The 12,810-nt window shown below is 36.9% G+C and overlaps 1 protein-coding gene across 3 annotated transcripts in view; it reads left to right on the top strand.

Annotated features, from left to right (window-relative positions):
- slc25a12 (solute carrier family 25 member 12) overlaps nucleotides 1-12,810 on the top strand; it is a 118,671-nt gene that overhangs the window by 6,407 nt on the left and 99,454 nt on the right. For 2 of the 3 annotated variants that reach the window (XM_043693649.2, XM_043693650.2), the window contains exon 3: nucleotides 6,451-6,593. In XM_043693649.2, the coding sequence (XP_043549584.1) occupies nucleotides 6,451-6,593 (143 nt within the window). Of the gene's footprint in view, nucleotides 1-6,450; nucleotides 6,594-11,998; nucleotides 12,129-12,810 lie in introns of those variants that run through there. The other variant, XM_087989037.1, reaches the window with a different exon arrangement.

The following is a 12,810-nucleotide window of genomic DNA, read 5'->3' on the forward strand; positions in this document are numbered from 1 at the left end:
TGGGTTGGCCAATCTAAATTGTCCATAGTGTTTCAGAATGTGCAGGCCAGGTAGATTAGCCATGGTAGATGAAGAGGGATTACAGGGAAAGGGTAGAAGGCCAGATCTCGTTGGGATTATCTTCGGGTGTTTGGTGTGGACTCAATGGGCCAAATGGCCTGCTTCCACACTGGAGGGATTCTGTTAAAAATGGTGTGCAGTATTTATGTATCTAAGCTAGTGTAAAGCTAACTTCTGCCTTCAGTCGTTGTAAATTGCTTCCAAATAGACAACTAGATTTCCTTTTAGTTTGAAAGTTCAGCTTGAGATGGAGGGAAAACAATTATGCACATTGCAAGGAATATAATGCCTCCTTTCAGATGAGCACAAATTTAACTTAAGCAATAGACTCAAAATGTTTATTTTAAATCTTTAATTCCGTACTCTCTATGATCATCTTAAAGGCCCTAGTAAAATAATTTGATTGAATGGTTAATTTTTCTCCTAATGTATATCTACTCGTGCAATGCATATTGAATAAATGTTCTTAAAAGCCAATTGGGTAAGGGAGGAATTTTGTTGAGATGTGAGTGGAAAGATATAGGAATAAATGTGGATGGCTTTTTGAAAGAGTTGAACATGATGGACATAATTATCTCATCTTTATCTGCTTGCTAGTTCTTGATTGAAAAAATGAAACATTCTTTCCCATCTAACCAGTGAAGACCCCTCAGGGTCTTATGTTTCAATCTTGCTCTTTTAAACTCTCAACAAGTGTAAGCCTAGCCTGTCTAACCTTTCCTCATAAAGCAGCCCATCTATTCTAGGCATTAGACATGTGATAAAATAATAAAGACATGGATAGCTTTCAGAGTAGACGAGTTGGTCTGAGGCAATATTACAGAAGTGGATATAGGTGGTTTTTGTAAAGGCAGATACGTGGTCACAAGCTCATCTTGGAATCAGCGATGCAACCAAGGTTGCAAACTGTCTGGTTGAGCTCAGTTTCTGAGAGGCATAGGAAACAGTTTGTTTCTGGTACTAAAGGCAATCATATTTGCCTTGCAAATATTTAAGCCAAGCAAATTTTTGCTTAGTACTGTTAAAGATTTTGATTGCTAAGTTATATTGAGATAGTTGAGAGGGCTGCTGCTGAGCTAGAGTTGGGTGTCGTCAGTACAACTTGTGGAAACTATTGTATGATCTCACTAAGATGCATCATGTGGATGAGAATAGGAGCGCTGAAGTGTATATTATTGGTTGAAACCAGATATAGCAACCAGAATTGGGGAAAAATTGCTAGCCCTGGCTCAGTTGAAAACATTGTTGTCTTTGAATCAGTAGCTTGTGGGTTCAAGTTTCATTTCAGGGTTTGAGCACACAAATCGAAGCTGATAATATTGAAGTGACATTGAAGAGTTAGAGATTTTAAGAGTTTTGGTAGCGGTAATAATGTTATTGTAATAAGAATTGCTATTTTGAACAACTGCAGAAGCATAAATTCAAACACCACCATAGAAGCTGGATGAATTTAAATCAAATGAATAAATCTGGAACTAAAATACTTGCCTCATTAGTAGCAATCATGAAACAATATATTGTTGTAACAACTCACCTGGATCATGATGTTCAGTGGAGGAAACCTGTCTTCTTTCCCTGTACTGGTCTATGTATGCTTCTAGTCACATATCAGTGGGCCACGTGCAAAGTTAATGTGTTCATTTGAAGAAGTTGAGAAACCCAGCATTTAAAAGATGTAAGAAGGATTTCACTGTACTCTGAATGGACCTGGAACAGCAGGAACCTTTATTTTAGGCCTAGCTAAGCCACCACCCTCGCCCCTACGATCATGGGTCTCTGTTCAACTGACCATTGCACCTTCTCTCCCAGCCGTTGTGATCTCTGTCATTCAGCAACCCAAAAAGCATAGTAATTTTGTACTTTTTGTTCTGTTGGGTAGCCCCGTTAGTAACACCTTTGAATCAGGTTGGCTTCTGGACAGGGATCTGCCTTTTACTTGTTTCCAAAAAAAGCAAAATTCAGGGAATCTGCACTGTTTTCTCCCTCCAGTGTTCTTGACAGGGTATGTAAGTAGTCCAACTAGGGAAGGCATTAAACTGGACCTGGTTTTGGAAAATGAGGCTGGCCAAGTGAGTGCAGTTTTAGCAGGGGAGTATTTTGGGAATAGTAACCATAATACCATGAGTTTTAAGATACTTGTAGTTAGGGATAACAGCAGACCTTTGTATCCTCTTTGGCCACAGGCAAGGTCCCAGAAGACTGGAGAATAGCCCATGTTGTACCATTGTTTAAGAAGGGTAGCAAGGCTAATCCTGGAAATTACAGGCCTGAGAGTCTAATGTTGATGGTAGGGAAATTTATTGGAAAAGTTTCTTGTGGACAAGATCTATATGCATTTAGAAGCAAATGGACTTATTAGCGGTAGCATAGTTTTGTGTGGGGGAGGTTGTACCTCACGAATTTTATCACTTTTGTTTGACGAGATGACGATGATTGATTGTTGACTACATGGACTTCAGTAAAGCCCTTGACATGGCAGACTGGTACAAAAGATGAAGTCACATGGTATCAGAGGTGAGCTGGCAAGATGGATACAGAACTGGCTTAGTCATAAGAGACAGAGGGTAACAGTGGAAGGATGCTTTTCAGAATGGAGGGTTGTGACTAGTGCTGGGGCCTGTATTGTTCGTGGTCTATATAAATGATTTGGAGGAAAACATAGTTGGTCTAATTAGTGAGTTTGTGGATGATATAAAGTTTGGTGGAGTTGCAGATAGTGAGGAGGATTGTCAGAGGTCACAGCAGGATATTGAGGCATGGGCAGAAAAATGGCAGATAGAGTTTAATCTGGACAAATGTGAGGTGAAGCGTTTTGGAAGGCAAAATGCAGGTGGAAACTATACAGTGAATGGCAGAACCCTTAGGAGTATTGATATGTAGAGGGATCTGGGTGTGCGGGTGTGCAGGTCCACCGGTCGCTGAAGGTGACAGCGCAGGTAGATAAGGTAGTTTTTAAAAAAAAAGCTTATGGCATGCTAGCCTTCGTTGGAAGAAGAATAAGGAAAAACAAGTTATGCTGCAGCTTCATCAAACTTTAGTTAGGCCACACTTGGAATATAGCGTACAGTTCTGGTCACCACACTAACAGAAAGATGTGGATGCTTCGGAGAGGGTATGGAAAAGGTTTACCAGGATGTTACCTGGCATAGAGGATTTTAGCTATGAAGGAAGGTTGGAAAGACTGGGTTTCTTTTTGCTGGAGCACAGGAGTTTGAGGGCAGCCTAATAGAAGTTTATAAGATTGTGAATGGCATGGACAGTATGTGGCTTTTTCCCAGGGTGGAAGGGTCAATAACAAGAGGACACAAGTTCAAGGTGGTGGAGGAAGGGTTTTAAAAGAGATATGCAAGGCAAGTTTTGTACACAAAAATGTGGTGACTGCCTGGAACACATTGCTAGAGAAGGTGGTGGAAGCAGACACAATAGATGCATTCAAGAAGCACCTGGACAAATACATGAATAGGAAGGGACAAGAGGGATACGAATCCCGTAAGCAGAGACTGTTTTAGTGTGGATATATTGGTGCAGGCTTGGAGGGCCAAAGGGTTTGTTCGTATGCTGTATTGTTCTTTGTCCTTTATTCAGTAATTATCGCAGTCGTTTTCTACCAGTTAATGCCTAAGCACACTTAAATTCCCAGACTACAATATGTGCTCCTGCTTTGAAATGTTTTGTTACAAAGTGAAGTCTATTTTGACATGTTTAATACAACATTCAGGGAAAAAATTGCCTTATTTCATGTGTCGAAAAGTTAATGTTTATATTGCAGTAATGCATTAAGTCAAACCCAAAAATCAAAATCTGTTTGTGTGTTGGAAGCTAGCTCTCCTTGTCCAAACGTTCTGTTTTACTTTATTCCTCCATCATTTTTCTTTATAAACCAAGTGGTCCCCTCAAGACACAAACCATGTTGACTTGGAACTATATTGCTGTTTCTTCACTGTAGCTGGAATATGATCCTAAAACTCCTTAAAAGCACTGTGGTGCAACTGCACCAGGTGGACTACGACAGTTCAAGGCAGTACCACCTGCATGAGAACAATTTCAGATTTGCTAATGATATACCTCATGGAAGACCTTCCTGAAAATAAAACCTGATCTTTCATATTCTTGTTTTCCCACTATTCAACATGTAAGAATTTAATGGGTTGGACTGTTGAAGTTTTCATATCTGCTTTTAAGAAAAATTGATATGAGAGAACAATTGGGAAGGGCATGCCAGGGAAATGTTTGTATACGCATTTCTTTGTGTGTTTGAGTTTTGGAGTTTTATCAATGTGAATGCTTGTTTAATGATTGGTTATGGTCTGACTTGCAAATCATACTATGGAGATTCTTAATAAATTTCCTATGTAGGGCATTCTGCATTTGTAGCTCTACATAATACACTTCCATCCTAATATATTTAACTTTTTAGCAAATGAATTAGTGCCTTGTGATTTTGCTTTGTCTGAAAATAGTTTTCATAGATGATCTGTAGCATGATGTTTATACTGAACCTTGCATTTTAAATTTTTTAAGATTTTCTTCAAATTACAGAAGGTATGCAGTACATTTTGAAGTTAACATTAAAATAGCAGTTGAGCTTTCTACCATTGAATCTTAGAAACTGGGACTATTTAATAATTAGTGGCAGTAGAATTCTTTCAGATCTGTTCTTGTAGTTACCATCTAAGCAGTGTACATTGAAGTTTACTTATTTAAAAACTTAAACTGGAATTCTCACTCAATTTTCAGACAGTAGGTCTACTTCACCTATATCTAAGGTAGATATTACTGCAAAAGAAGATAAGTACTAATGCATTATTTATGGATATATGGTTTTCCACATACGATAATTTCTTTACAGTTGGACATGACATATTAGTATATTCAGTTTCTTATTCTCAATGTTTAACTGAAAAAATTTCAGGCCTGTATGTTGTCAGCACATACTTTAAGTAACTATCTTAGCTGTTTTGCATTGATTTTGAGTGATTCAGTCAAGCTTAAACCAAGGATCTCAAATCTGAACACAGTGAAGTATGAGGGTGAATTGGCTCTAGAAGTTTGGGAAGCTGTAAATTTAAAAAAAACTTTAGAGAATCAATTTGTAATTTGAAATAGCTGTATATCTTTTCAAAAAACCATGAGAAAGTGGTCTGTCCATAGCCATCAAGAAGTTATCTACCTGACAAATGGAAGGATTTTAGAATACAATATTGTCTGATCAAGACATTAATCTTGATGAATGGAGAGAAGAAAACAATGAACTAGTTAGAAACCTGAAATATACTGCAAAAGCTTCCATAGAAGTGCACAAAGGAACAAAGAAAATAAATGTGGTTCCCTTTTGGGCAATGTATTTGCAGATATATTCTATTTTCGCTCAAAAAGTGCACAACCTGCAGGAAGTCAATCCATATAACATTTCATAAATTCCTACTTTGGAAATAGAACCAGTCTGACTCAAGATTGCGATACAGATGAACTCTAACCCCACGTCTTTAATGCATTGTCTGAGCTGAGATGTCACCTTTTTTTTTTAATCAAACCGTAAATTATCTCGAGAATATGGCTTAAAAGTAGTTCTGGGATTTACATATTAATGAAAATTACATATTAACCAAAACCTGCAACCCAGTTTAAAGACGAAAGACTTAACAGCAATCTAGGTTTGTTCTATATATTGTTTTAATTGCATGAACTGTGATCTTTTGCAATAAATTCTGTGTCTTATGATCCTGCCCCACTAGTTACCTGATAAAGGAGCAGTGCTCTGAAAGCTAGTACTTCCAAATAAACCTGTTGGACTATAACCTGATACAGTGATTTTTAACTTTCTCAAATTTCAGAGCTGTCTTTTTTTAAAAAAAAAGCTATAACATCATAGTGTAATGGCATGCTGTGACCTCTACTCTGGCCCATCCTGATGAAGGGTCTCGACCCGGAACATTGACCGCTCCACCTCCTGATGCTGCCTGGCTTGCTGTGTTTGCCAGTCTCCTTTTGGTCTACTCTTAAAATTCAATTGTTATAAAAAAAACCTGACCTTAAACCTCCCTGTAAGGCTTGGAGTCTACGCACAGTCCACACATGCACATGCCATTATCTAAGGTGTCAAAAAGCAGACCCAGCCCTCTTTGAATCTTTAACAGCCAAGCCACCCAAGCTTGTTGGCAGAATTCAGAGAAGGTCTTGTGATCCTTTTCATTTCATTATTTTGCCTTAAAGCGACATTCCAAAGCTTCATAATCTTTTAAACTTTGTTTGTAACACTGCATATTATTTTGGTAATAGCTGCGTTCTCCTTTTTTTTTTGGTGTAATGTGCGTTAAAGGTTGTCCCATTCAATTCTACATACCTCCAACAAAGCAAATATTATTATTTTATCTTTACTTTTTTTTTCAGTTTTGTAGTGTCACCAAGGATGGGGAGCATTACATGACTCCAACAGACTTTGTGCAGAAATATTTGGGATTACACACCGATCCACATTACAACCCCAAGACTGTACAGCTTCTAGCTGGCGTAGCTGACCAAACTAAAGATGGGTAAGGTGATATTTAACTTTTAATTTGCGAACTAATCTAAAATGTCTTTTTCTCGCACTCTTTCTGTACATTTTGAAAGATGTTTGTTTATAGTTATTGTGCAAAATTAAGCACAAGATGTTCCTGGTGATAACAAAGAATCGATCATTTGTGATGTTTTGTCATTATCGCATGAACTCCAAAAGCAAGGTTGTGGACAACCAATTGCAGTCCAGGAAAATGATAACTAAGCTGTCAACTTCCACAAAGAAATTTATAACTTTACTACATATTTTTCTGCTCTTGTTCAGTTTTAAATAAATGCATATAATTAAATGATCAGAATTTAGAGAGTGGGAGTCTTTTCCAGAAAGCTTTTTTATTGAGTTGAAGAGAAAAGTGTGTCATTTGCTCTTCTACCAGGATTCAGTGAGATAAACTTTTAATGTTAAATTCTATAGGAAAGATAAGTTGCTGTCATTTTGCAAACCTGGTCATTAATCTTTTTTTCATGTTTTCAGTGCAGTATATTTATAAGAAATTAAAAATTACTCAAATTTACTGAACTATGTCATTCACATTGCTTCTCTTAATTTGGAAGAATTTAGACTTTTATAAAATATTCACTCTCACGGAATCATACAGTACAGAAGAGTCCCTTTGGCCCATCAAATCTCTACTGTCAAAGCTGCACTAAATCTGCACTAATTCCACCTTCAAACATTAGGCCCATAACCTTGAATGCTGTGACATTTCAAGTGAAGCTTGATGTTGGTGAATGAGCACCAGTTACTTAAAATAGTGTTGTCATTCATAGCAATTGCAACCGGTTGAATTTCTGAAGCCATTAAAATTTTGTTCGTTTTTTTGCATTTATTCAGTTCTGTTTGTGTTGCTGACAAATGTTGCTTTACAAATTCTTAGAGAAGGCTCTAAATGCAAATTATCACTTACTTTTGTGACTAAAGAAGACTGTAGCTTCCTGATTAAGTGCTTTCTCCTTTTGATTGAGATTAGCAATCCATCACGTCTGCTGCTTCAGCTTGCTCTCCCTGGATAAGGCTAAATCTTCACTATATTGCAAGGTGAATGTTGTAGTATCACATCACATTACTGCAGTTAATACAGAAACTGCCTGATTAGAACTAGCACATATCTGACAATTATTAAAACACTGCAAAGCTTTCTTTAAAGTGAGAAGTCAAACAATCAAAAGTTTTGAATTGATTCAGCCGATACGTTAACGATGTATTATACTTCTTCTTTCAAATATCAGCTTTAAAAGAGGTTTGTTGTGTTCATTTACAGGAGCATGCCAACATGTCACGTATGTCAAGCTAATTTGAGTTTTTTAAATTATCCTGTGGAATACAAACGCTTATATTTTAATCAGTAAAGGAATCAAGTATTATAGTGAAAAGGAGGAAAGTAGAGTTGAGGATTATCGGATCAACCATGAATTGAATGGCAGAGCGGTTGATGGGCTGAATGATGTGCTTCTGCTGGTAGGCCTTATAGGCCTAAAGCAAGTAAAAGCAAGAAAATGTTGGCACTATAAATAGTTGTGCATAAAATGACAACAGATGGATAAATAAATTGCTGTGGAAATTCCAAACATAAAATTACATATCAGCTGTTTCCCATAAATAAATACTGTACAGCTTTAATTAAAATTTTGTATTTCAGTAAAAGTTAGCCTAGTATTTTAAATGACTTTTTCTATTTTTTTCCTATTTTCTAAGGATACTTATTGAAGAACCAGCACGTATTAATTGATTGTGAAGTGAATTCTAATAAAACTTTAAGACAGACTGGATGTAACGAAGTGAAACAAGGTTTCAGGGTAAATTGGCAGGATATCAGAAAATATTCAAAAGAAAAAAGCCAAAACAATATTTTGATACTTTTTAATTGAGCCATATAACTTAACGAATGAAATATTTGTGACATAAAAATTAGGCGCAAGAGTAGGCCATACGTTCCAGGGCTCTTCTCCATCATTCAATAAAATCTGCATCACCTCTAGTTTTCTGCTGTATCACCGTGTCTCTTGATTTCCTTTTGTGTCCAAAAAATTATCAGTTTTGTTCTTGATTGTCTTCAACTGGATATCCACAGTTCTCGAGGGTTGAGAATTCCATAGATTCACTGTCTTCTGGGTGAAAACATTTCTCCTCATTTTAGTCATACATGACCAGCCCCTTATCCTGAAATTGTGAATCCCAGTTCTAGCCCAGGCTCGTCCAATAGAGTTCTGCTGAGGAATCCTCTGTGTCTGTTGAGCTGTTCAAAATATAGTTAATCATGATAATATGCATCTTTTGTCAGAACCTTGCATCTTGTACTCATTGGGATAATTTGCAAGATGCCTTGATGTGTATATGAGGAAAAGATTTTTTTTCCAGGAGACTTCAAGTTCTATGCTACGAAACTGTTATACATCTAAGTGTAACTGGAAGATCTTGCAAAATCTGTTCTCAAATCAGCGTGTTTCTCTCCTGTATTTGGTGCTGATAGGTTCACTAAACACTCTGTCATTGGCAGAGCAGCAAGTGTTTCAATATGATTAGTTTAAATCAGCCTAAGGCCTTGAGATACAGTGTGGGTCTGTGGCATGGGGATTTGGAGGATTGTAAAACACAGTGGTTTTAGTCGAAGAAAAATGAGAGCCACATAACTGGCTGCCAGGTGGTTAGGAATACAAGAGTCAGGCCTTTGCAGGAATGGTAGCGGCAAGTTCAAGAGCAGCTGTGATGTTGATCAGAACATGTGTTTGTACCTTCATGACCACGAGTCACTTCAGTGATATTAATCAGGCAACCTGCTGGCTGTGAATGGATTAGTGAATGAATTACTGAGAACGCATGGGGAATTTGGTGAGCGAATGGGCGCAGGCATGTTGTTAAGTTGGTGAATCATTGTGGTTGAGTCCATCTGGGTGAGTGTGTATATGTTTCTGAGCTATTCATACAACCTCCTTCCCCAAAAGCCTTTTTTTCAAAGCAGGGTAGGAGAGGATGAAAATTCAGGCTGAAAGGCAGTCCACTTCCAATCCCCACTTTCCATGGATTCTGCTGACGCCAGTGCAGAGTGTGTGCTACGAGATGCAAACCAAATTTGGTTTTGTTAAATCAATTTTTAAAGTTTGGTCCTGGTCCCAATTCCATTCCTGAATTATTCGGGCTTGTGGCTAGTTTTATTCTGTCTTCATCTCAGTTTCTTAACTGAGATGGGTTCGAAAATGGTTTTGCAGTTTGGCTTTGTTTTAGTGGGCATTTTTAACAATTCCTCATTTGAATTCTCAACTAAATTGTAAAACTTAACATTCCTGATGAAGGGCTTATGCCTGTAATGTTGATTCTGCTGCTCCTCAAATGCTGCCCGACCTGCTGTGCTATGCCAGCACCACTCTCTCGACTCTGATCTCCAGCATCTACAGTCCTCACTTTCTCCCTGTTGTAAAAGCTAACTTGCTTAACTTTGATTGTTCCCACCCGTCTCTCCAGGCCATTCACGAGAGAACTATTGAAATGTGGCCCCCAGTGAAAAAGTTGGTGAACCCTGTTCTAGACCCTACAACAAAGGGAAACAACTTTGCAACATTGAGTTTGTCAAGCCCTTTAAGAATTTTTGTTTGTATATTTCAATGAGACCATCTTTTACTTTTTAAACTCCAGTGAGACTATTCTACATGAACTCTTTTGATTCTAGGAATCAATTTAATTGCTTTCAATGTACAATCTGTAAGTTAGAAATATATCCTGAGTGGACAGTGCTCCAGGTGTGGTCTTATTAGAGCTCTATAGAATTGCTGAAAAATGTCGTTAGTCTTTTAGTAAAGGGTAACATCCCATTTACATTCATTGCAATTTATAACAATGAAGGAATTGATTATCAAATAAAATTTTCAGTCTTATCCTAGATAGATGAATGATATTTGAAGCAAACAGTGTTAAATTAACTTTTCAGGATAAATAAAGACAAGCTGGAGAGTCATTAATAATTTAATTGAATCTGAAGATAATTATGTAGCCTAATGCAATGGTGGCAGGAAGTAAACAGAATTTTAAACTAATTGTCAGACCTTAAATGAGAGTTATGTTTTGTTAGAAAGCCAGTAATTAATTATGCTTGGACAGAAAAGCAAAGCTAATGCACAGTCCAGTGTACAAAGAATTAAATGAATATGCTTCAATTGCAGCCATTTTTAATTTTTCATAAACTACAAATTTCTCATTCTAGGTGATCAGTACAATTTTTATGATACAATATTTCATTGGTTTATTTTCTATCCCCACAAACCCATGGATCTGGATTGGATACACTTTGACCTCAGTTGGCTCAGAGATTCCATTACCATGTGTGTATACGTATGCACTGGTGCTGTACCGTAGTTTAATGTTTCCTGACATTTGGCCACCTGGTGATACAAGGCAATGTAAACAATGCAGATTTGATCACTGTCCCAGCTGAAGTAATTCCTGGGGCCTGCCTCACCTCCAGTATGATATGAAAAGAGTGAGAGTAATATAGTATGTACTTTCTATCCAAGTTTGTTTATTGTAGATAGGTTAAAGTGGTTCTAAGAAGAACAAGGGCCCATTGCTGCACTATTTTACAATTGTTTTGACTCCAGTGCAGTTATTGCTGGATCAGTATGAAGATGTGAGATGGTGCTCCTCGAGCAATGTCTCATGTACAGTACTTTTATCCATATTGAAGTTTTTATTTAATATTGATATGAAGCAGAAACCTCTTCTACAAAACTGAAGTCGATCAATTATGCTGTTGTGCATCAAAATGTATTTGGCTCCAGTGAATGATTTTTTCCTGGCAGTCTGAATATGGAGAGGGATTCCTTTTTCCTTCTGTCACCAATTCAATATTCATTTAGTTGACGACATCCAGAATTTGAAAAAGTTGATATAAAAGAAATGCAGGGTACTTCCTTTTTAGCAAAGCAAGTTCTTTATAATATGCTGAAGTTAAATATGAATGGAAAGGGACTAATGTTTTTGTACAAAAATCTGATAATCATTTCATGTTACATTTGGTTCTGGAAAGTTCTTGTCTCTTCTGACAATGTTTGTATAATTTATGTTTAGCATGGCACTGTTTAAAAATTGGGAATAATGCTAGATATTTTTGCCATCAACTTTGTCTATGTTCATTGCTTGTACTGTCAATATTTATTGTTATAGATCATTCACAATTGAAGAACTGCAATGTGTATTGCTTTCATAAAAAACTCAGCAATATTAGAAAATAGTTGGGTAATATACCATATGGTGTATATTCAATGCCACTAATATTTTAGCTATCCCATTGCAATGATATGTGACTACCTTTTCCATAAGTTTTTTGTTGAAGTGCAGTTTAGTGTTGCTGTTTTGAAGTGAAGAATTCTGACATATGCTTTATATCAGTGCAACAGGATGTCGAAAATCAGCATGTGTTGATTGAAAGGAAGACCAAGGTTTGTGAAGGCTGCCATTACTGAGAGTTAGGATTCAGCAGCAGTTTGTCGTAAGCAGGCAGCCCAGCTTTGTCTGACAGGTGACTATTTAAGAGGGTATGATCCATGTTGCAGGATAGATTATTATGCAGTTAATTGAATTGAAAACCAATTTTTATCTAAAAATTTAAGTGGTTAAAAACCACCCAATTTAAGTTTTGAAATAATGATTAAATAGTACAGGTGGAAACAGATGTAACAAACAAGTACAGTTTTATGATTTTAAGTGCTTTGTCGTGGTCAGTAAATTATTAAATAACTTGTGACACAACTAATTCAACAGTTCATACGTATTGGTGTGAACTACTATGGTCAGGATTAGGAGTAAGGTATATATGTCAAAAAGTGTCCAATGCTTGGCTTCTACCCTGCCAAACAATGCTGATCCCTGATCCTGGATAGAGTGCAAATCTTGGAAAAACTGTTTCCACTTTTGTAAAATACAACCATGCATAGCTCTCTTTTCTTCAGAAATAGGTTCTTTATTAAATATCGTCTATTCAAAAGTGAATTAAGAAGCAATTAAAATGTCTTTTCTGAGAATCTGATGACATGCTCTAGATTACCACTGTAGTTGATGTTGGGCACTTGCTGTAAATTTTACACATTTTTAGACAAGTGGTCAGCTATATGCTTAACATTTTGAATGCATCTATGAATGTATTATTGGGCAAAAAAATCTGGAATTCGTAATCCAACCATTTTACCTCTTCCTCAGTCTAT

This window comes from Chiloscyllium plagiosum, unplaced genomic scaffold (assembly GCF_037043375.1).
Source record: "Chiloscyllium plagiosum isolate Xiang-an unplaced genomic scaffold, Cpla_swu_hap1 HiC_scaffold_7, whole genome shotgun sequence".
Taxonomy (NCBI): domain Eukaryota; kingdom Metazoa; phylum Chordata; class Chondrichthyes; order Orectolobiformes; family Hemiscylliidae; genus Chiloscyllium; species Chiloscyllium plagiosum.